Below are 23,952 nucleotides of genomic sequence, written 5' to 3'. Positions count from 1 at the left end.
TATAGGATATATTTATTTTTGTTATTTAAATTACAGTCAATATATTTAATTTTATAAACTCAACACAGATTGTTTATTTTATTATTATTATCTTTGTTTTTTGAAATATTTTATTATGTAGATATTAGTTTGTATGCTGGTTTAAATATTTCTTATTTTAATTTTAGCAATATTTTCAATGATATTATTAGTGTATACTACTTTATGAATATGTTTTCACTCTTTTGTGTCTTATGTATTGATTGCAAGGTTGTTATTTGGTTATTGTGTTTTGGTAGTAGTTTGAATAAATATTTTTAATTAAAATAGTATCATATCCATTTTCAACCCATATGTTTTATGTTGTTTGTTTCATTATTTAACTTTTCTTTGTTATTATATGTGTATTTGATTGCTCTATTAATCATATTTGTGTAGTTTTAATTTTCTGAGATCAAGGGTGATTTGATTTTTTATAAATTGTTGTTTCAATTTGGTTGTCATTTATTTTGTTATTGACATCTAAATAATTTAACATTCTATTGTTATCTATTTAAAGTGAGAATTTAAAATTTTCATTTTAAGAATTTAATTTGTTTAATATTATTAGATGATCATTGTTTATTACCAGGTTATATATTGTGAGAATATCATCAACATATCATGTTCATATTTAAAGTTTATATGTATGAATGATAACGTGTCTAATTTACTCTCAAAATCGTGTAGATATATTTCTGATATAGTTGCTGGTAGTAGAAATCCCATAGATAGGTATTATTTTGTGTGTAATATTTGTTACTGAATTCAAAATAGTTTTGTTGACATATATTTCTTATAGTAATGATTATGATACCTTTAATAAATTTTGGATGTTCTTTGTTGTTATTTAATTTATTTTTTATTATTTTGATGGTATGGTCTATAGCAGTGCTTCTCAACCTGGGGGTCACAGTGATATGAAAGGTGGGCTCGGAAATTAGCTTACAGCTTTACACATAAACAGTAATGTAATCTTTTTATGAGATAAAAATCACTTATTAAAATTTTACGTACATTTATAAGTACACATTTAAGAAAATAATTAATAAGATGGTTGAATTTGTTTTCATTTAAAAGTTTTACCATACGTGTATCTATGTTAAAAACAAAAAGCATTTTTCAAGTGACAAAAGACTGTTTCTATATTTAGTTTTTAGCACAACCATAGATGAAAACTTTTTCACTATTTCTGTGATGAAATTTCCATATTCACTTCAACGATCACGCCAAAACATAACTAAATATTCAGATATGAATTGTAGTTGTAGCATTTTATCAGTAAAAGTTGGCTCACACTTTCAGTCAATGTGCTTGTTGACGATGACCATTGTTTATGTTCAATGCTTGATTCACATCATTTCTCTTTACTGACATTTCCGACACCAAGTGCGACAGGTACTTTGTTTATAGTTGGGTTCATATTTTTCCAGTAAGTCAATAAAATTTTCCTCTCACACTTTAATATTTGTACTATTACCAGTAACATTTTTGTTGATCATCTTCTTCATTTCAGTTTTTACATTATTTAAGATCCTCTTCAGTTTATCTAAGGAAATTGTTTCACCACTACTTTTCTAATAATTACTTTTTATATCGTCCCAAGCAGTTTATTTTGAGGCAACTATTTTAGAGGCTAATGATCTGTTCAAAATAATTTAATTCTTTTTAAGCGTATTAACAAATGCTGTTCTATTGCATTCAGCTTTTGTTAATGAAACATCAAATTGTATTTCACTACTATCATGTGTTTGATTGTCGCTAGACATTCTTTGCCATATGAAATGAACAAAAAAGGTACATACAAATGAAGCTGTTTTAGTTAGTGTAGAACATTAGGGATTAGGGTGATATCAGAGCAGCATACTGATAAACATGTTGAGACAGGTCCGTGGGAGTGAATCATTCGTAAGTAAATACTTACATACTTCAGTACACTACATGTCAATACTGATTCCTTTCAGTTATTGATCAGTAATAGTAAATGGTTATTCACACAAATATCAATATTTATTGTACTTAATCAGTAATTATTATACTAAACCAGTAATTACTTCTCATTACTGAATTTTATTCAGTTCACACAGTTAATGAAACCTGTGAAAAAAATATTGGTTTCAAAATTAGCATCAGAATGGCAATTCTTTCCTTGTTTTAGATTAATATCCAAATCATTATCACTCAATTTCACTTTCCTATTGGTTGGTGTGCTGGTAAATCTTAGGATCACTGTGCTTTTATTTTATTTTTTATATATTATAAAAGGCAAGTTTGGGTGTTGAAAGGTTAATTTAAATATAATCCTATATTTGGGATCACACCTAAATTTATATCTATTCATGCTGAGTGATGTTATGCCTCTCTTGGTCTATTGTCCAAGTCTGATTAATTAAGTAGTAGTGAAATTTAGTAAGAGTTCTAGTCTGATTAGCAATGCACTAGCTAGAGCGCCATAATTATGGCTCAAGAGCACATATGTGTTTGGTGACTGCTGACTTATTAATCCAAATACCTCAGTTTGTAGGGTTCATTGCAACCACAAATTGCTCCTCAAAACCAACAGATTTATCTGCATTTACATGTTCATTTGGACATAAATATAATAATTTATGTTTTATTTTCTAAGCTCAGTTAAAGTTTATACAGTACGTTTGCAAAAGAGCTGAGCTAACATCCCAACCTCATAGGGGAAGACACCCACCTTGTGGTGATTCCGGTTGCGTCACACCAGCTCTTCTGTTCTGAACCCTGGCCTTTACCAGAGGTTGTCTTTAGACTCTGTAACTGATTACATCTCATAGTCATCAGCCAGGCCTCAATTGCAAATTTCTCGGCAGACATATACATCAGTAAAAATTATCTCAGCCAACGCCTTCGCTTTAGGCTTCTTTCGGACATTTTTACTTTTCTTTTCCTACAATATCACCCTCTGACTAGCTAAATGAGTCCGTGGAAGCGCAAACCCCACACCAGTCATCAGTAAAGGAGTCTTTAACATAGCTTTTAGCTATACTGCCACATTCATGGTTACCTCAATAAAAGTTTTTAATTTGAGCAATATAATATTGGTCCAGTATAATACAACCACTTTATGTAAACACATGTACTTGTGAATTTTTGTAAAATGCTTGTTTCATGGTTATCTCTTTTTCTCTTTCATTAGTAAGAAAAAAAATAAAAGTTTGTTTTCATATAGCTATTTGAATTTCTATTGTCAACTGTTCAGTTAAAGGTATTTTATTAAAGTTATCATCATTAGAATTATGTGTGAAAGATAAAAAAAGAAAGAAAAGATTATTAGAGATGTGAGAGGGTATTGGATGTATGAAGATAAATTTCATGAATTCACTACCATTTTTCATTTGTTTTTTTTTCAGTAGTGTTCATTTAAAACAAAAAAAGTGCTGTTTCTTTTTATTTTTTGTGTGCTGCTCTTTACAGAGTTTGTTTTATAATTCTGACTAATTTATTAATGTTTATTTTTTATGTTTCTTTATTATTAAACGGTTGAATTTGTCAACTGTGTTGGAATGAGTCTGTTTTCTGGTCCAATAGTAATCTTTTCGATTTCTTATGCTTTTCAACATCGATTATGTTTTTAAAAATATGAGGGGTTATCAAAAAGATTCGAGACGACACCTGTTAACAAGAAACTACTTCATTTATTTATGTGTACGCACTACTGTCACCTTCAAAGTAGTTCCCTTTCATAACAATACAGTGTTCCCAGCATTCTTTCTACGTCTGGAATGTGTCCTGAAATTCACTTCTTGAAGCATGGCAAGTGCATTTTGTGATTTGTGGTGCATTCCGCAAGGATGACAAAATGGTGCCCTTTAAAGTTGGATTTCATCTGTGGGAAGAGTGTGAAGTCCACAGGAATTAAATCTGGAGAGTACGGTGCATGTGGAATTGAGATCATGTTGTGTTCTTCTGAGAAATTCACGTGTGAAGAGAGAATGGTGAAGGTGCATTGTTGTTATGGAGCATCCAGTTTTTCATGCTCCACAGTTCCTGTCTTTTGCTGAGGGTCTTCCCCCTTCTGTGTTAAAACCTGACAATAGAATTTGCGACTATGGTCTGACCACTGGGGACAAATTCTCAATGACAATGTTTTCAATCCCCGACGGGGAGTCTTATTCTTTAAGTCTTTGGGGGTTGGCCTAGCCAAGACTTTGGTGGTTAGGGGTTTCCACGGGCCTAGCCTCTGCAGCTTTTCTTCCCACTATACAGTGAGCTGCAGAACACTTTACATTATACACCACCAAGAACTCTACATAAATTACAACATACACACTTACACAATTACACAACAACATCCTACACTGATATTTCTAACATTTACACTCGGTGGTGTTGCGACATCTTACGAAACGCAACCGTAACCCAAGGTGGGAACAAATCGTGCCGATGGGTGAATGGCTCTACGTTTGATCAGCTCCTTGATCAGCTTTGTCTGACGAGGATAAAAGTCCTACTGAAGAGAACTGCAAATCTTCAGACTTGATTTCTAAAAATATTAGATTCGTTATTTTCCGAAATAGTCAGGAAGGTGGCTCTCTCCAAAAGGTTTCACCTTTCTTAATAAACAAAACTATAACAGGTGCTAGTGATTCCCCGAAAATATCAGGAAATTACGTGACGGATCGATTCTGATCGAAACATTCAACGATGAACAGAGTCGATCTATCTTACGTCTCCGTAATATGGGTGGTATAAATATCAGTGCAGAATGCCACAAAACGTTAAATACGAGCCGGGGTGTAATTTTTGTCGAGAGCTTTTAGAGATAGATATCACTGAAATAGTTGATGAGCTTCGCCACGAAGATGTTGTTGAAGTGAAACGTATAATGAAACGGAAGAGCGCAACGGAAGACCCGACACCGTCTCTTATACTAACATTCAATCTCCTTGTTCCACCAGAGAAGATTAAAGTGGGTTACCTCCCGGTTCGGGTAAACCGGGTTTGGTTCGGTTCTATGGTTCGGGTACGACCATTCATACCCAACCCACGGCGATGTTTCAGATGCCAAGGTTTTGGTCACACTACATCTTGCACGAAAAATGAGATCTGTGCTCGATGTGCTAAAGAAGGTAACAATGACACTAACTGCGAAGAAAGTGAAAAATGTGCAAACTGCAGTGGTCCACATACAGCGCGCTCCCGAGATTGCCCAACCTTTAGAGAAGAAAAGGAAATTCTCAAAATCTGTACGGAGCAAAAGCTATCTTTCCCGGCCGCACGCAGAGAATACAAAACGTTAAATAATTCACGGAACCTGGTTAAACCAGATGTATCTTTTGCCACCGCTACATCGAAACAAACTCTTACAAATGTTAATAATCAGCTGTGCGGGTCCTGAAATGAGCTTAAAAAACTTGTTCAGATGCTTTCTGATCAAGTAGCTTCACTTACAGCCACTATCTCAGAGCTGACAAAAATGAATAAAAAGTCTTTCGTCGCAGTTAGTGAATCCAACAGTGTGATACATACGAAAGACCCTGTTCCTAAAGTCTTACCGGCACGAGTAGGGACTATCACAGCTGGCAGTAAGCCACCTAATCAGATCCCCGTAAAGGGAACCCACATAATCACCCCCTCTGGGATGTTAACTGCAGCATCCCATTCAAACAAATCTCCTCCACCATCACCTCATATACTGGATGATATGATTGAAGAACCACCTGACCCCAGGGCATCGGAGTTCTTCAAAATAAAAAATACAAAAAAGAAAAACCGAATCACGTACAGCTAATTTTTATGTAATTTCCGAAATTTAATTTTTTTTAATTTATTTATTTTACACTTATGAACATTATTCAGCGGAATGTTAGAGGTATTCGGTCCCGCATTGAAGATATTAGAGTACTAGCGCACGCACATTATTCACTATTCATGTGTTTCCAAGACTCACACCTTCTACAACATGACCCAATTACACTCAGAGAATACTTCTGTGAGAGATACGACTGCCTAGTAGACAGTAGGGAGAGTGGTGGAGTGGCTATCTTCATGAAGAATGGGGTGTCGGCTACAAGAATTCAACTAACCACTCATTCCTGCTATTGCAGTAAAGGTCTCTATCCCCTTCAAATTGCATATCTGCAATCTGAATCTCTTACCGAACACTGAGTTCAGTGCTCTAGATGTCTCAAATCTCCTCACGCAAATACCATCTCCATCGTTAATAGTAGGAGACCTCAATGCCCACCATATTTCCTGGGGCTCAACCTACTGCTCCACTGGAGGAAATATGATAAACAGAGTGAGACAAGACTTGGATCTTTTGTCTACTGAAAAATGGATCACACACATTTATGTTCTTATCATCTGGTACTGTATCTAACATCGATCTCTCCATATGCTCAGAGAATTTACTCCCTCATTTCAATTGGTCTGTTTGTGATGATTTTTACGGCAGCGATCACAGACCAATTATTATTTGTTTCGGTGTAGACTGCGAGATTAAAAGAAGGCCACGGAGATGGATTGTTGAAAAGGCGGATTGGAATGGATACCATAAAATATTCCAATCACAGTATGACGATTGTGCGAACATCCTACCCAATATTCCTCTTTTACGTCCATGATACTTGAGAACGCCAACAGATATATCCCACAAACATCGGGTAATCCTAGACGTTCTTTCGTTCCATGGTGGAATGATGATTGCAAATATGCTATAAGGAATCTACGACAGGCACTACGCAAATTTAATCAGGCCTACAGCTGAAAATCTAAATTTATACCGCAGGACTAGAGCGGTATGCCGTCGGGTATTCTTGAACGCTAAGAGGAGTTCATGGACGAAATATGTGAACACTATCTCACGTACTACTCCCACGTCTACTGTGTGGAAAAAAACCCGTTCAATTTTCGGATCACCGAAACAATCAATTCTCGGTCTTATTGATGAGGGGAACTCCTTTCATCACCTTCGGCTGTGGCAAATACTGCAGCAAAATCTTTCCGCTTCCATTAAGATAGAAGTATTACCGTTAAACATAGGTGATTCGGTAGGTGAATTAAACACCCCATTCGTATTTAAGGAATTGTTACATGCACTTAATAACTCACGTGACACTTCCCCTGGACCAGACAACATTCGCCTTGTCATGCATTCACACCTTCGTAATTCGGCACTACAACATCTTTTGAATATTTACAACGGTTTATTCTCCGAACAAGTCTTCCTACCCTGCTGGTCAGAAGCATTTATTATACCAGTAATAAACCTGGTAAAGACCAAACCAACCCCTCAAGCTACCGCCCTATTTCATTAACAAACGTTTTGTGTAAAATCATGGAGAGAATGGTAAACCGCAGACTTACATGGTACTTGGAGAAACATGGCTTTCTATCTCCAGAACATTGTGGTTTACGACAAGGACGATCTTCCATTGACCATTTAGTGTTAATGGAAACAGCCATACAAAACGCTTTCCTCAATCGCCAGCACCTCGTCGCTATTTTCTTTGATATAAAAAAGGCATACGACACAGCCTGGCGACGTGGTATTCTTAACACGCTCAAAGAATGGGGAATAAAGGGCAATATGCTTGCTTTTATCCGGGGATTCATAAATCACCGAACGGCTCGTGTTCGGGTGGACGATTCGCTCTCAGGTAGTGTCATCTTGGAGAATGGAGTGCCTCAAGGTAGTGTATTAAGTGCCACTTTATTTTCTGGAGCCATAAACAGTATTACCAAATGTGTACAGCCTCCTGTGTCATGTTCTCTATTTGCTATTTACATTGCGAGTCGTTCAACACCCACTGCAGAGAGACTACTACAGAACACTATATCTCACCTTGAAGCTTGGTGCAGGATTACTGGTTTCACATTTTCATCCGACAAAACAAAATGTATAGTCTTTTCTCGGCTACGAAACCCTTCTATTCCGCAAGTTTTTCTGAACGGAGAGATTATTGCTATCAACGTCAAGTTTTTAGGTTTATTTTTTGATAGCCGTCTTACTTGGGTCAAACACATAAAAGAATTAAAAACAAAATGTTCCAAACTTCTAGATATGATGCGAGTCCTTAGTAACACCAACTGGGGAGCCGATTGGTCATGTATGATACGTTTTTACTATTCCTTTGTTCGGGTTCTCATTTAGATTATGGTTGTGTCGCCTACTCTTCAGCTCGTCAAACCGTGCTTAAAATGCTGGATGGTGTACATCATACTTTCCTTCGGCTTGCCTCAGGCGCATTTAGGTCAAGTCCTGTCGCAAGCTTACTTGTAGACTGTGGTGAACCATCACTTTGGGATAGACGAGCCCAGCTGTTATCATCTTATTTTCCTCGTTTCAGAGGACAGCCAAATCACCCGGCTCTTGACTCAATCTTTATAAATCCTAATGTAGGAAAGTATAAGGACCATCCACGTTGTACTACACATGTAGGTGTCTGTGTCCGACGTCTGCTGCAGCATATAAATGTTGACCACCGTCATTCTTTCCTACGTATCCTTGCTCATATCCTCCGTGGAGAATAAACCTTATAAATTTTACTTTTGACCTTACGACATACAATAAACAATCAACACTACCTATTGTCTTCCCCAAAATGTTTCAGTGTGTTCTCTCCAAGATGAAACCAGACCCGATGGATCGAAACAAAACGATACCGTTGGTTGTGCATTTGTTGTCAATGAAAGAACTTATATGTTTGGTCTACCCAGTATTACGAGTGTGTTTACCGCTGAACTATACGCTATAAATAAGGCTCTAAACATCATTGACCCTAAATATAGAAAAATTCTTATTTGCAGTGACTCGTGTAGTGCTCTCCAAGCCTTAAAAAACTTTTATTCCAAACATCCTATCGTCATTGAAATTTACAACGCAATCGCTGAGTTGAATAATCGCAACACAGAAGTAAGTTTTTGCTGGGTCCCTAGCTACGTAGGGATTCCAGGTAATGAACATGCAGATTCCGCTGCCAAAGAAGCATATAATCAGCCTCCTTTCACCACCCGAGTTGCTACTTCTGATTTTATTAATTATGTAAAACAATCACAAAGAGCAAAGTGGCAAGGTGACTGGACGGCTACACTTGATAATAAACTCCGGCAGATTAAAGATTCTGTGTTGCCATGGGATTCCTCATACAGAAAAACTCGGCGTGAGGAAGTATTTCTCTGTCGATTGGGGATACGACACACGAGGGTCACACACGAGTACCTGATGACAAGAGGACAAGGACCCCTATGCGCACGATGCAACTGCCGCATGACTGTGCGCCATATACTCGTGGATTGCATATGTTATGCAGCGTTGCGTCGTAAATCTAAACTACCCAGAATATATCCGTGGTGTCTTGTGCAATGATAATGAAATTTTAACCCAGATGTTTCTAATTTTGCGTAGTGCTGGGTTAATACAAAAAATTTAATATTGTTGCATATATTTTTTAATACTGGAATAGTTTTTAATAAGTTTGTTTTTTTTATTTTTTTGGTTCTGTGTTTTTGATTTTTTTATCCGATTAAGGAGCCTTTTACACTCCCTATCAGAATTTGTTAAATTTTATATAGTTATTTTACTTTTATGTTTTAAAGACTCTGTCTGTGATATTAGTTGTAAGATTTTAGTAATGTTAGTTTCAAGTTTTATTTCACTTATTTAATTTTTGTTTTTATCCTAGTTTTAATTATATAATTTGTGTTAGTTTTAAGTTTTATTTAATTTTGTATTTTAGTTTTTAACCTAGTTTTAAGTTTTATGTTAGTTCCTTTATGGTTTTTAGTTTTTTTTTTAGTCTTTTTGTTATCCGGGAATGGGCCCTTTACACCCATCTCGGACTTTGTAAAATTCTGTTTACTCTTGGTTTTATTTTAGTTTTTATCTGTGATATTAGTTGTAAGTTTTATTCATCTTTTAGATTAGCTTTAATTCCTTTAATTTTTTATATAAAAAAAAGATTCCGGGCGATGATAACGCGCAGGCGTTTTTCGCCCTAAAAAAAAAAAAATGTTTTCAATATTTTCCCATGTTGAGATCATTGAAGATCTTCTTGATCTTTTGTTTCTTTCAGTGATGTTGTTCTGCTCTTTAAGCGTGCATGTCACTCATAAAACCTTGCATGATTCATAGCAGCATCACTGTAAACGTGCTGCACGATGTGCAACGTCTTGGGGACAGATTTGCCAAGTTTCACACATAATTTCACGTTCAAGCTTGGTGTTCATGGGGAATTGCAAAAGTGGTAATTCACATGATCACAATAGTACAAGCTACACAGCTGTTGATGCACACAGTACAATGTGTCTTGTTTCACTGACTATGAAGGTTGGTGCTCCCAGTGACTGTGTGAGGCCTTGTGCTGCCAGCTGTTGCATGTTACAGAACTATTCTCAAAACCTTTTGATACCACCATGTATGTATCTGATATTTGATTGGAAAAGTATTGTTAATGTATCTCTACTTTTGCAGGTTTCATAATTTACATGTTCTTGGAAATTCTCATGAACATCCAGATTAGCTATCATGGCAGAGGCTGCCATTAACACTATATCAACTGATTATCCAACAAATCAGTCAAGAAATACAGAGGAGTAAGTTTTTTTTATATAGTTTGTTTGAATGTGATTGATGTTTCATTAAAATTGTATTATATTATAATTATAAATTATATTTTGTTTGATGAAAAGTTCAGAGATCTAACATTTTTAGTTTATTTATTTATCTAATGATTTTTTTTTTGTCCTTCACACTATTCAGTAGAATCATACTTTTAATAAATATAATTAATAAATTACTCAGTACAAAAACAGACTCAATCTTCTCAACCTCTGTTACCATGAATCAGACTTTGGGATCAAAGCAGAATGGCATTTTTTTTGCCATATCTCAAGGCAAAATTGCATGTGATGGTGTTGGAGAGACTGTTAAAAGACGTGCAGCTAGAGCAAATCTTCAAATGACCTACAATGACCAGATCTTGACTCCACAACAGTTGTATTACTAGGCAAATGGACACATTGAGTTAATATATTTCCATTACAGTACAGTTCAACAGCATAAGGGAGAAGAGGCTTTGAAGAGTAGGACAGTGACAGCAAGAACTATACCAGCTACTCAGAAGCTCCAATCTTTTGTTCCGCTGAACAAGAAATGGATACAAGTGAGTGCATTTTCATTTTCTAACAACTCAACAGTAGCAAGCACAACAAATATTAAGGATGATCTTGAATTCACAGAAATGGTTGGGTTCTTGATCTGCAGATATGATGGACACTGATGGTTAGGGTGTGTTCTAGACTCAAATGAGGAAAATCAATCAGTGCAAATTGATGTTTTTGTATCCACATAGACCTTTACCTTCCTTCCACTACCCAGACTTTGAGGATGTTCGTAATGTACATAGGAGTGATGTTACTTCAAAAGTAGATCCCAGGGTAAATCCAACAGGAAAAGTTTATAACTTCTCTGTTGTATCACAATGTTTGAGATATAGATTGTAAGCCTAATTGTCAAATCAAGGATTAGAGTGATGATGTGGACAGTTCTTACAGTATTATTATTATTATAATATTCAATTAATTCATTATGTTTCAATTATTCATTATGTTCTCATTATTAAATATTGTTTTATAATTCGAAAACGCCTGTGCTTATTTAATTAGAGTAATACTCTCAAAGCAAGAAGTGGACAATACTAACCAGAAGTTGTAAAAAAGAAGTGTACACTGTGTGATTCTTCTGTAAATATCTTTGGAAGATATACAAATTGCAGTGAAGTGGTGAGTATGTGCAAGTTCATTATTTTATTTCACCATGATCACATTGCAATCCCATTATGAAATGTTTACTACATGTACAACTCATTAGGAAGCAAAAAATATATTTTTTCAAATTTAAAAAAATACACTAGGATATATTCAAGGGCAAATAAATTTTTTTGTTACCTTGAATTATTAATGTCACAAAATCTTGCCAAATGATATGTCATATGAAAGCCCATTCCAAGAGCTTTAAAGTGACACTAAATTGAGCTCTCTAGCTCTCGTAGGAGATGAGAAAATTAATTTTTTGCAATTACCTGAACGTTGCTTTTTGAAATTTTTACTTTTTTATGGCGTCCTACACAAAAAACTGAGCGACTGAAAAATCTGAAAAAGATATTTTTTTTGCATCACTTTATAGATATGATCAATCCTATGAATTTTGTTGAAATTGGTGATGTCACGTTGTGAGGCTTGTTGATTTGACATGGAATGACCCTGAGGTATAAGTTGCAGGTGTGAAATATCTTGTTTGTAATTTGAAACTCACAAAATTAATTAAATATACCTTTTTCTGTTGATGAGCTAAGGTATGCCTTGAATAATTTTCATGTGACTTCCCCTGGAAATGATAATATCAGGTTCTCAGTAAGTTATCACACCTCCCTGATACTGCATTTAGTCATCTTTTGTGCAACTGTAATAAAATATTTTTTGATCAGGATTTTCCATATTCTTGGTCAGAAGCATTGATGATTTCCATATTGAAATGTGATAAAAAGATAAATTATGTTAACATAATTTATGATAAAGTTATCATCCTCAAGTGATATCATCAATTTATCATCCTATCTTCTATGCAAGTTGATGGAATGAATGTTAAATGGTTGTCAAGAGTGGTTTCTTGAGGCAGAAATGCCATAATTGATCCCGAACAATTCCATTTCCGCCATGGTAGATCGTCTACTATCTTTATTTTTTTTATTTTGTTTATATATCTGTGATGTTTAGTATTTGTTGTTATAAAATTAGATTGTAGAAGCATTGTGTCCAGCCACTATTAGCTAACCTTTGTTGTGCGCCCCAAAAAAAAACGAAAAAAATTTCTTTCTTTTGATTGTCAATTGCATTGTGGTAACTGATCTGCTTCCAAGCATATTTGGGCTTAAATATTTATATGATTAAACTACGATTATATGTAAATAATAGCATACTTGAAATGAAGTAACAGTAAACTAATTTAAAGCATAATTACGAAAATTAGGTAAGAAGAAAGTGAGTAATGAGAAATTGAGTGTAGTTAAATTTGACCCTCCTGACTGTGGCATTTTATTTATGATGTCTTGTCTTTTTCAAATCTAGAAACAAATTCTTGAAATAGAAATATGTTGCTAAACTATCAGTGTCTTTTTATTTTATTTTGAATTATTGAAGTTTTTGTCAAGGGAAAAACAGATAAGACTATGGAGGATTTGCAGTTGAAATACAATGTTACACAGTTTTTTTTAGATGTTCAGAGGTTTTATTAGTATGTTTATTCCTGTAAATTTTTTTTGCAGGAGGCGATATTGTTGGGTTTGTTTTGCTAGTGAAGATGATGACACATCTGCTACATGGGTGCAGCCTTGCAGCTGTCGAGGATCAACAAAATGGGTTAAACTTTTTTGTGATTTATATTTTTAATTTTTAGTGATTCTGATAAGATTGATTACATTTATTTATTTGATGTAGCAGAGTTGCTGTATTTAGTTCTCTTCCACTTAAACCAAAGATTACAAAATTAATTAAAATTTATTAACTCTTTGGTTGTTATTCTTTAGGTTGTTAGCAACCTAAGGTTGGTATCCATGAAATGTTAGTTGTAGGTTTGTTGTGTTCATCTGTAGCATTACTGTACAGGACTACTTATTAATAGTGATAAAATAACTTTGGTTTAAATTTTTTAATTTGTAACATTTTATTATTAGTTAAATGCTTTTCACTAAGAAACTAGATTTATTATGGTGCCAGTTTGTTAGTTATTTAATATTATTTCTTATGAAGATGTGCTTAGATCACTATCTGGTTGATTTAGTCTGGGTTCATATGTTAATTTAGATGCTACACATAGTTTTTTTGTGCTGGCCTATGGGCTATCTGTTCAACATTTATTACTTAATGCAACTCTAGACATTGTCTTGTAACATTTGGATTGAACACCCGCAAACAGTTTTTCAATTTATACTTCCCTGAACTTTTTGTAAGTGATTTTAAACTATTTTTGCATTCATGCTTTTAAAACTATTTTACACATTCATGATTTTGAATATGAAAACTTCTAAATTGAGATCTGAAAAAGTAAAAAAAAAAAAGAAAAACAATTCCACCATTTTATAGATTTTCTTTAGAATATATACGTGGCAGTATAATGTTATGGTCAGTTAATCATTTCATCTAATATCTATTATATTTGGGTCAGTCAATTTGAAGTGTCCCAAAAATACATAAGCTGGTTGCTTGACAAATTCAAAATAAAATGAAACTTTCCACTTCTTTCTTACATGTTTCAGGACCTTAAAACTATTTTTTTTAAATTTTTTATTTAAGCAGTTTACCTGTGACAACCATTTTCGTTATGGTGTGCACACCTATTTTTGTGATTGTAAGGGTTTACAGAAAAAATCATAACTAAAAAACTATTGGTCCTGGAAGGATGAAACAAAAATCAATTTAGATCATATTTTCTCAAGGTAAAAGATTGGTCCAGTGGTTTATTTACCTATCTATCTCTCTTCTTTCTAAGAGAAAATTACCAATAAAGTTGAACATGAAAAATAGTTAAATTTCACTTTTGGTAATTTTTTTCAAGAGACAGGGATGGCATACACTGTTTGAATTATTTTTTTATATGTAGGTAAATGTTGGTAATTTTATCATAAATAATATTAATGGTGATATACTTACTTCTGAATTTTTGAAAATTATTTTTTTTTTTAATTCAGATTTTGGCTTCAAATAACTCTGATGGGGCTGGTGATAATCTCAAATTTTCACAACTTGCAGCTTTTTGTAGATGTTTATAGCAAATAAAAAAGTTTCTTGTGTATTGCACTATAACCTCTCAAAAATCATGAAAAACCTGTAAAAGTGATACCATTTTGACTTACTAAATAGCTCTCTAAGGAAGTTTCTTGTCTTCTTTGCACTTTACATTTTTTATATTTAGCCCCTATGTTGTTGAAGTTGATATTTTCAATATTTTTAAAATAGTTTTTTTTAAATTATTAATGATAGGTCGTAAGTTAATGGTAACAACCAATACCAGTAACTTAATACAATTTTGATTCAAAAATACTTGTAAAACTTACCCAAACTGAGATTTCAATGTGGTAGCCTATATCTTTTTTCAAGAATCCATTTTTATTTTTAAATAGATTTATTTTTGTAAACTCTATCGAAGAAAAAATAAATTATAGCAAAACTTTAATTATTCTTCAATGAAGTAGCGTGTTTTTGTACCATTGGAAGTTTATTGTTTAGTGTGGTTAACCAACCAGCTATGTTATTTTTTCTGATAATTCTCTTGAATTTGTGTGAGTGATCCACTTTAGTTAGTTCAAGTGATGTCAGTTTTCTCAGGACTTTGCAGATCGGTACCCACACTTTGTCTTGTTGAGACTTTTGAAATGATGTACAGGGTCCAGCTGGGTGAAAAAATGAACCTGTACATTATCATTTTCAAGACTAATATCTACTTCATCTCCTATCCACCACTGATTTTCACATAAGCAATTGCCTTTTTCCGTAAGTGAAAGTGGTACAATACTTGATGCAGGATGGTCTTCATAGTCCTGGAGTCTGAAGTAAAGTAACGTCTTAGAATACCTTCTGACAGGAACATACTTGTGGTAGCTTCTAGTACCTACTAGCAGTCCAAACTGTTTCACAGCAGTCAAAATTGTTTTTTAGAGTTTCTAAAATCTTAGCTATTTCATATGATTTAATAAAAAAATACTTGATGTTTTTCAGCTTATGATTACAAAATGAATACATTTCATCATCGTTTAGTATCTGATTGTTTAATGGTCTTGCAGGCTTGCCTTTGCCACCTCTCGTTTTGTTGTTCCTCCCACACCATCACAGGTGTTTTTCCCATGGGATAATCCAAAGAAGTGCCATTTGGCTTCAAGTTCAAAGTCTTTTTTGTGACTGCACAAATTAGCAAGATTCTTTTTATTTTTATACTAACTTGAAGCACCTTCAGTAAAATAGATGAAATTTTAATATTCTGATGTACTTCCTTGATATGGTGTGTTAAAAGTTTTTGAAAACAATAAAATGTTGCTGTATCATGCTTCAAGTGATCACTTAAAATACAGACACTTTTGTGTTGTAATAAACACAAAAGAGTGAACTGTGGCTTGGCTGTTGACCCAATGGAAGCTTTGTATCTCGTCTTGAACAAGAAATGAAAAGTTTTCTGCAAAGTCTACCATCACCAAACATTCTTCTTCACCTAATTCTGATTTTTTATTCTTGAAAAACCTAGCTTGAGATTGTGACACAAAATGGTGAGTTTTTCAATTTTTCCACCAATGATTTGAAGAACTCATCTTTAGTCTGAAGAACAGTAACCATCTCTGTCCTACTAGCTGTTACCCACTGTTTGTACATTATTGTATCTGGCAACACATCATACTATTCAAAAAAGTTGAGCATGTCAAACACTGTCTGCTTACCTGGACATTTGGTGCACATATTCATCATACAGCTGTAGTTATCCTTGTCACTAAGATTTCTAAGTCCTTATAATCAACATTAAGTTTGGAACCATCAATCATGAGTTTGATGTTATGGTGGTAGGGGCAGACTCAAACTGTATGAGTCCCGGATATATCAGCCAAAATACACAGTTTTGGACAGAATTCGCAGAACTATCATCTTCCAGTTTTTCCTCAGGATTTTCATTTTTAAAGGAGACATACAGTTCATTAAGTTTATCAGAACAAGGTTGCTTATGCACTGACACAAACATGCTTGCTAACATAATCCTTGTAAAAATAACAGCCTGCTATTATTGTCATCTTCATAAAATAACACAACCTTTTTAATTGTGTTATTACTAATTCCTGTTCTCTTTTACTCCAGTTTGTGTTTGCCCCCACCACCATAACATCAACTCCAGTAGAATGCCTTGCTCATTAACTAATTCTCTAGTAAGTCTAACTAAATGCTCAGACTCATTGAACTCTGATATTATTTTAGATCTGATCCAAGATTGGGAAAGTAAACTGTTAATTTTAACCTTATCTTTATAAACAAGAACACATTTTTTTTTTAGTTCTAAAATAAAATCATCATATTCATGTGAAGAATATTGAGCTGGATTTTCATTTTTAGAAATTTTTGAGTCGAAAAACAATTTAAGATTCTTTTTTTAATTTTTCAGATACCTTATTTATTTTAAATTTTAATGCTGATGGCCTTTGATCCATACTTAATTTTTTCAATTTTGATGGAGGTTATACACCCAAAATGCCTGAAGCAGCATCCAATTGTTCAATATTGTGATGTGGAGCAATGTATTGCTCTTGATTTCATTCAGTTATTTTTCTGCTGAGAAAAAGTACTTTTGAAACAGTTAACACAAAGAGACTCTCCAGGAACTAAATTTAAATTTGTCCTTTAAGATCTTGCTCTAATGTTATTTCCCTTATGTTTTTCGTAACTGTTTTTTTATGAGTTCTCAAATGGTCACAACAGAACTGTCCATACAGGTGACTGAATTTTGACAAAAACGTTTTTCGATACTTATAAACGCTAGTGACATCTGAATTAACAAGTAAAAAAATAAGTTGTTGGTTTTCATCACTAAATTGACAGATTTTAATAAGTTGTTTTGGCCCTGTACCGTACACTGTTTTATGACATTCTTCATTCACATAAATTCCTATGGAACATTGTTCTTCCATTGTTTTATGTGAAATTACTTGAAAATAATGTAAAAATCTAACTGATTTTAAAATTTGCAAATGTAATATTATTAAGTAAAATGTATTTATTTAATAAACACTCTAAAATGATGCAACAAGCATAAATGAGCATGTTGCAACATGAAATTTCCTGACGACTGGAAATGTCTTCAAGCGCCTGTTATAACATTAACACTACAGTTAAATGGTTCAAACAAGTCTATTTCAACCATAGTAATAACTATAAAAATATTAAAGTGCCAAGAAGACAAGAAATCCCCTTGGAGCACTTATTTAGTAGGTCAAAATGGTAGGTTCTAAGTTTTTTATTAGTACAATGCACAAAAAACTTTTTTATTTGTCAAAAACACTGCAAGTTGTGTAAATTTGAGATTTTTATCACCAGCCCCATCAGAGTTATTTGAAGCCATTGCAGATTTTGATTGTTAATGTGAGGTACTTTCAGTCCACAACTGTATTAACTGTTTTCAGTTAAACTTTTGTTGTAAAAGCCTGAACTTTTGTTATGGGTACTCTGTGTTGAATATATTATCAGTTCAACTGTACATACTTTTGATTTTATTATCTGCACTGTTTTTTCAACTTCACTATCAGTCCTATTATTAAATATATTCTTTAAAGGTAGACCATTGTGTCATTAAAACACCATCAAACTCTGAGAATGATTCTATATAGGCTTTGCCAGTAATTAATCCATATTTATTAAAATCAAGATACCTACAAATGCTTATAAACAACAAAATTTTGATTACAAAATACTTTATTAACATAATTATTAAAAATGTAAACATTAGTTTTAAATACATTTTAATCACCATTTCTTAAATTAGTCATTTTATTATGTGCTTAGTAAATAAATATATCTTCAAAGATTTCATAAACTTTATACTGACCATTAAAGTTACCAATGAGCACAAAAATATAAATCTAGCTCAGTTATGAAAATAAAATTACAACAAAATAATGCCTAATAAATGTCAAAAGAGCCATGGGTTAGAAAAGGCAAATGATAGTTGCTGATCTTTTCTCTTTAAATTTGTGTTACATTGTCTGTAAACAAATTTCCAATGTATTTGTCTTGGTCAGTAAATTCTTAATTACCTCTTTTCAAGAATAATAGCTTTTGGCTTTGAGAATGGACATTATGTCTTTTCTTTCACTCCATTTTTTGTCATCCCTGAAAAGTGAACTCTTTTTATTCACATCAGCTATACCACTTTGGACAAACCTATACCACTCCAGACTTCATTATTAGTGATAATGAATAATTGGGGTTTTATCTCTATCACCTTTACCTTTAGTTACAATTCCTGAAAAACATTCAGTTTATACAAAATTTAATTGCCTTTGTAATAAGCTTGTTTTTATTTTCAGTAAGCACACAATTTTTTTGAATAAAAAATTTAGCTGTGATAGGTCAGTATCCTTCAATTTACTGAAAAAAGTATTTTCTTTAAACTTGAGAACATATTTCAACATCATTATGTCCATATTGAGTATGCATGTTGCGCTACTGATCTTTGGTTCGTTCCCACTTAGACTATCGCTGCATGTCTTTTTCTTTTGCATGGGTTACTGCTCTATGTTGAAGTAGTTCATCATTCATTTATTCATCTTGCTCTACAGCTGTGTTTTGTTCCAACCCCATGGTAAGTCTATTAATGAACATTGGTGAGCCATCTCATTGGGATAGATCAAACCAAATGATCTCCTATGTAGCCCACATTAAAGTACAACCAAATCATCAGACCTTTGCTGCGATGTTCACCAAACAACTTCTTAATCGATATTAGGAATGACCAAAATCTACTGCCCTGCTAGAGGGATTAAAGCTCATCACCTTTTCTTATCTAAATAGTTACCTCCAGTTCCTCCTGTTACTCAATGATATTACTCTTCTTGGTGGCGTTCTTTCGTAAATTGTTGCTTTAGTCTTTGTCAGAAACATAAAAAGTATACGAATCTGGTTATCTTTAAGAAGAATTGTATAATATTGTAAATAATATGAATCCAGATGCTATTGTTTATATAGACAGCTCTAAACATGATAATTCTGTTGGTTGTGCTTTTGTAGTTGACAATAGAACATACTGTACTGTATGACATTACCAACAGCACCAGTGTTTTCATCACGGAGCTGTATGCTATTAATAAAGCTTTAAATTTACTTAGCCCAACATTCCAAAATTTACTTTGTCTGCTCAGTTTCCAAGAGTGTCTTGCAGGCAATTAGTGACATGTACACCAGACACCCTGTTGTTGGTGTGATACAGTCTATTATTTCTTAAATGATTCAGTGTAATACAACTGTGAGCTTCTCACAGCCGTAATGGAATTTCAGGCCTTGAGCACACCGATTGTGTGACAAGGAGGCTTGTTTGCAGCCTCCTTTACAATTCGCATTATTTCAGACAATCTTGTCTGTTTTCTGAAGATAATGGTTTGTAATGATAAGCGAAGCAAATGGAATGCTAACATCAAGAAATTTTTGTACAGTCAAGAACACTGTCATCACCATGGAGCTCTTCATGTAAGAATAACCATCGAGAGGAGGTTCTTATTTGCTGTTTGGGAACAGGGCACACTACCTTACATGTTTTTTTAATAATGAAAACATTTACAGGATTAGACAATTTAATACATACTGTGGATGTCAAAAAACAATCGAAATACTTTGCATACCAATACTCAAACTATGTTTGTTATCAGTAATTATGAGGAATTGTATAAGTGCTCATTAATAATTTTTTTCTTGCTCTTTCTCTTAATATGTATATACGGATGTCCCATGAAGAAATGGAGAAACTTTCAGGACATGTTATATCATGAAACTAATGAAAAAAGTTCATCTAAACATAGGTCTGGAAACGCTTTGTTTTCGAGTAATTGCTAGTGAAAGATTTCGGATTTCAGCCCTTCTAATAAAAAGAAACTTTACTGTAATTTTTGGATAATTTTAAGGAGTAAAGATGGTGGTTTCTTTTGAATTTGAGCTGGCAGATGGAACAAAACAGGTCCCAGAACTGTAACTTTTTTTTTTTCAGTAGTTTTTAAGATATATGATGTAAACACAAATTTGGTATTGAAAAACAAGCTTTTTTGTAGGTTTGCAGGACAATAGCTTTGTTAAATGACTTATAAATGTGGAAGATTTAATAACAAAATTTGTAGAGAATTTAATTCGGAGAAGATTAATATAAATACAGCCAATAAAAAATAAAAATCATTTTTTTATTGAAGCAAAACAAACAAAAATAGGCAGAAAATCATATTATTCTTTCTGTACCTAATAAACATTCTTTTTAAAAACAAAAATGCTAGTTACTGAAAATATTGTTAAAAGAAATACAAAATTTATAAAACTATATTTTAGCTGAATATATTCATTAATTTACACAGGTAAAACAAAATAATTTTATAAAAAATAAATTGAAATGTATGTTACTTTAGAAATATTTAAGAAAATTTTATTGTATAGGTTAACAATGAAAATTATGTACTTCGTTTGAATCTGATGTAATAAATTATAATACAGATGAATGGAAGTGTAATGTTATCATATCGTAGTGTAAAAATGCTGTTTCAATTTTCTAAAGAGGAATATGCTGTTATAATTTTTGTTTATGGATTTTGTAAAGGAAATTCCGAAGCTGCTCGACATGAATATCAGAAGAGATTTCCTGAAGGTGGATTTCAAATAGTATAACTTTTTCTTTTACTGTATCAGCATTTATGTAAAAAAGGGTAATTTCCATTGTGTTTGTTTTGTGTTCAACGCCAAGTAAATCATGGTGTTAATGATGAACATCTTGTGATTCAGCATATTCAGTGTAGCCCAGGCACTAGTAGTAGGTGAAATTCTTGTCACATTGATTTAAAAAAAAATAAAGTGTGAGGCATCCTATGGAAAGAAAATCTTTATTCTTTCCAACTGCAGAAAGTTCAAAATTTGCAGCCAATAGATTACTCTCAGCGGTTAAACGTCTGTCATTGGCTTCTAGACAATGCTGATAAGGTAAATTCAATTTTATTTACTGATGAAGCCACTTTTATGAGAAACAGAGTCTTCAGTTCTAAAAATTGTAATTTAAGAAGCGAAGACAATCCACCACATGGTACCGAAGGAACTAATTTTCAATGTAGATTTCACATTAATGTTTGATGTGGCATTATTTATGACAAAATTCTGGAACCATTTGTTTTCAATGAAAACCTTATAGGAAATGCATATGTTCATTTTTTGAAAAATAATTTGCTGGTTCTTTTGGAGGATGAACCTTTATAAACCAGATTGCAGATGATTTTCCAGCATGATGGTGCAATGCTACATATTTCTTCAGGAGGTAGAAAAAATGCTAATTTCTTAAACTGAAGGATGTTCTGAACCAGTCAATTGGCCGCCACATTCACCTGACAGCGCCACTAGATTACGTATGAAAATGATAGTATACCAACAAAACGCTAATACTATAGAAGAGTTGCTCATTAAAATATAAAATGCTATTGAATTTATATGAAACTGTCCTGATATGATATGGAAAGTCACCAGAAATATTTTATGTTGAGCTGAGTGCGTGCTGTGTTCATTGTGAAGGAGGAAATTTTGAACAATTACTGTAACTTAGGTTTGTTATTCTGTTACCATTTATCATTTAATGTATTTTATTTTTTTGTTTTGCCATATTAACAGTACTGTTTATTAGGTACAGAAATAATAATATGATTTTCTATCTATTTTTTATCTGTTTTGCTTCAATAAAAAACTAATTTTTAAAAGTTTTTATTCCTTTTTATTAACTGTATTTATATTAATTTTCTCAGAATTAAATTCTCTACAAGTTTTGTTAATAAATCTAATGCATTTTTCATTTAGCAAAGCAATTTTACTACAAACTAAAAAAACAAACAGTTTTTGATGCTGAATTTTGTGTTTTATGTCGGATATCTTAAAAACTACTTGAGTTATATTTTTGGGACTTGTTTTAGCCGATCTTCCAGCTCAAATGACATAAAACCACCAACTTTACTTCTTAATTTGGGTCCCAAAAACTACAGTAGGACTTCTTTTTTATTAGAAGAGCTGAAATCCGGGCAAAATCTTTCACTAGCCATAGCTCTGAAAACAGAATTTCCAGATCTACATTTACATGAACTTATTTCATTATTTTCACCAGTAGATCATGTCCTGAATGTTTCTTCGTTTCTTTGTGGGACATCCTGTCTATGTTTAAGGTATTTGTTAGCATTGTAGATCCTGGCTTCACCCGATCCATTGCAAATATTCACTCAAGCAAAGTGATTTACTTATGTAAGAGATCCATTTGTAGTGCAATGTATTTAAACAGGTTTTGCTATCATGTAAATTACTTATTTAGGATATCTATAAGTTATTTACGTATTTAAGATATCCACCTGTGCATTATATTTAAATTATGAGGATAGGGTGATAAGTTCCAGGCCCATAAGAAAACATTTTTCTAGGTTCATTTTGATTTATTTTTCAACATAAGTCACCGTTAAGGTTTTTATACTTAGCCCAGCATTCCTTAACAATACTTATGCCAGTTCGGTATATCTATTTATCCAGCTCCTATAATGTAACCATGTATGCCGCTAATAACCTCATTATTGGTTGAAAATTTCTCCCCTCCAAACCATTTTTTTAGGTTAGAAAACAACTGATAGGCATTGGCAGTCAGATCAGGTTGATATGGAAGTTGTTTGAGCAATTCAAACCATAATTTGTTGATTTTTGCCATTGCAATAACTTAAATGATTGAAAAGTAAGTTGGAGTATTGTCTTGGTAGAAAAGCACTTTTTTTTGCCAGATGTGGTAGTTTTTCCTTAATTTCATCTCTGAGATGCTGCAGTAGTCATAATAATGCCATTTATTGTTTCACTCTTTTTTTGATAATAAGTGAAATTATTCTACTTGCATCCCAAAAACCAGTTTATGTAACTTTTTTTGTGTAAAAAGTCATTTTCACTTTTTTGTTTGGAGTAGGTTGACTTTTTCAACCCATTTTGACTGCTGCTTTGTCTTGGGAATATAGTGCACAACCCAAGTCATATTAACAAATCGATGTAAAAATTCCTCTGGATTGTGCCGAAATGTTTTTCAGGACTGTTTTTGGTTGGGCAATGAGGAAATGCAGTACCCATCTAGCTTGTTCATGAAAAATATTGCGTATGGGTTCTGTTGACAGGTGTACAGACTCTGCTAACTCA

At 33.1% G+C, this 23,952-nt stretch overlaps 1 protein-coding gene across 2 annotated transcripts in view; it reads left to right on the top strand.

Moving 5' to 3' along the window:
* Window positions 1–23,952, top strand: part of LOC142321863 (E3 ubiquitin-protein ligase MARCHF5-like) — a 73,904-nt gene that overhangs the window by 10,577 nt on the left and 39,375 nt on the right. For both annotated transcript variants that reach the window (XM_075360324.1, XM_075360333.1), the window contains exons 2-3: window positions 10,460–10,581; window positions 13,311–13,404. In XM_075360324.1, the coding sequence (XP_075216439.1) occupies window positions 10,514–10,581; window positions 13,311–13,404 (162 nt within the window). In that variant the 5' untranslated portion in view covers window positions 10,460–10,513. The remainder of the gene's footprint in view (window positions 1–10,459; window positions 10,582–13,310; window positions 13,405–23,952) is intronic.

Source organism: Lycorma delicatula, chromosome 1 (genome assembly GCF_047948215.1).
Source record: "Lycorma delicatula isolate Av1 chromosome 1, ASM4794821v1, whole genome shotgun sequence".
Classification (NCBI taxonomy): Eukaryota; Metazoa; Arthropoda; class Insecta; order Hemiptera; family Fulgoridae; genus Lycorma; species Lycorma delicatula.
The sequence above is the reverse complement of the archived record's forward strand: the minus strand, read 5'-3'. Positions and strand labels throughout refer to the sequence as shown.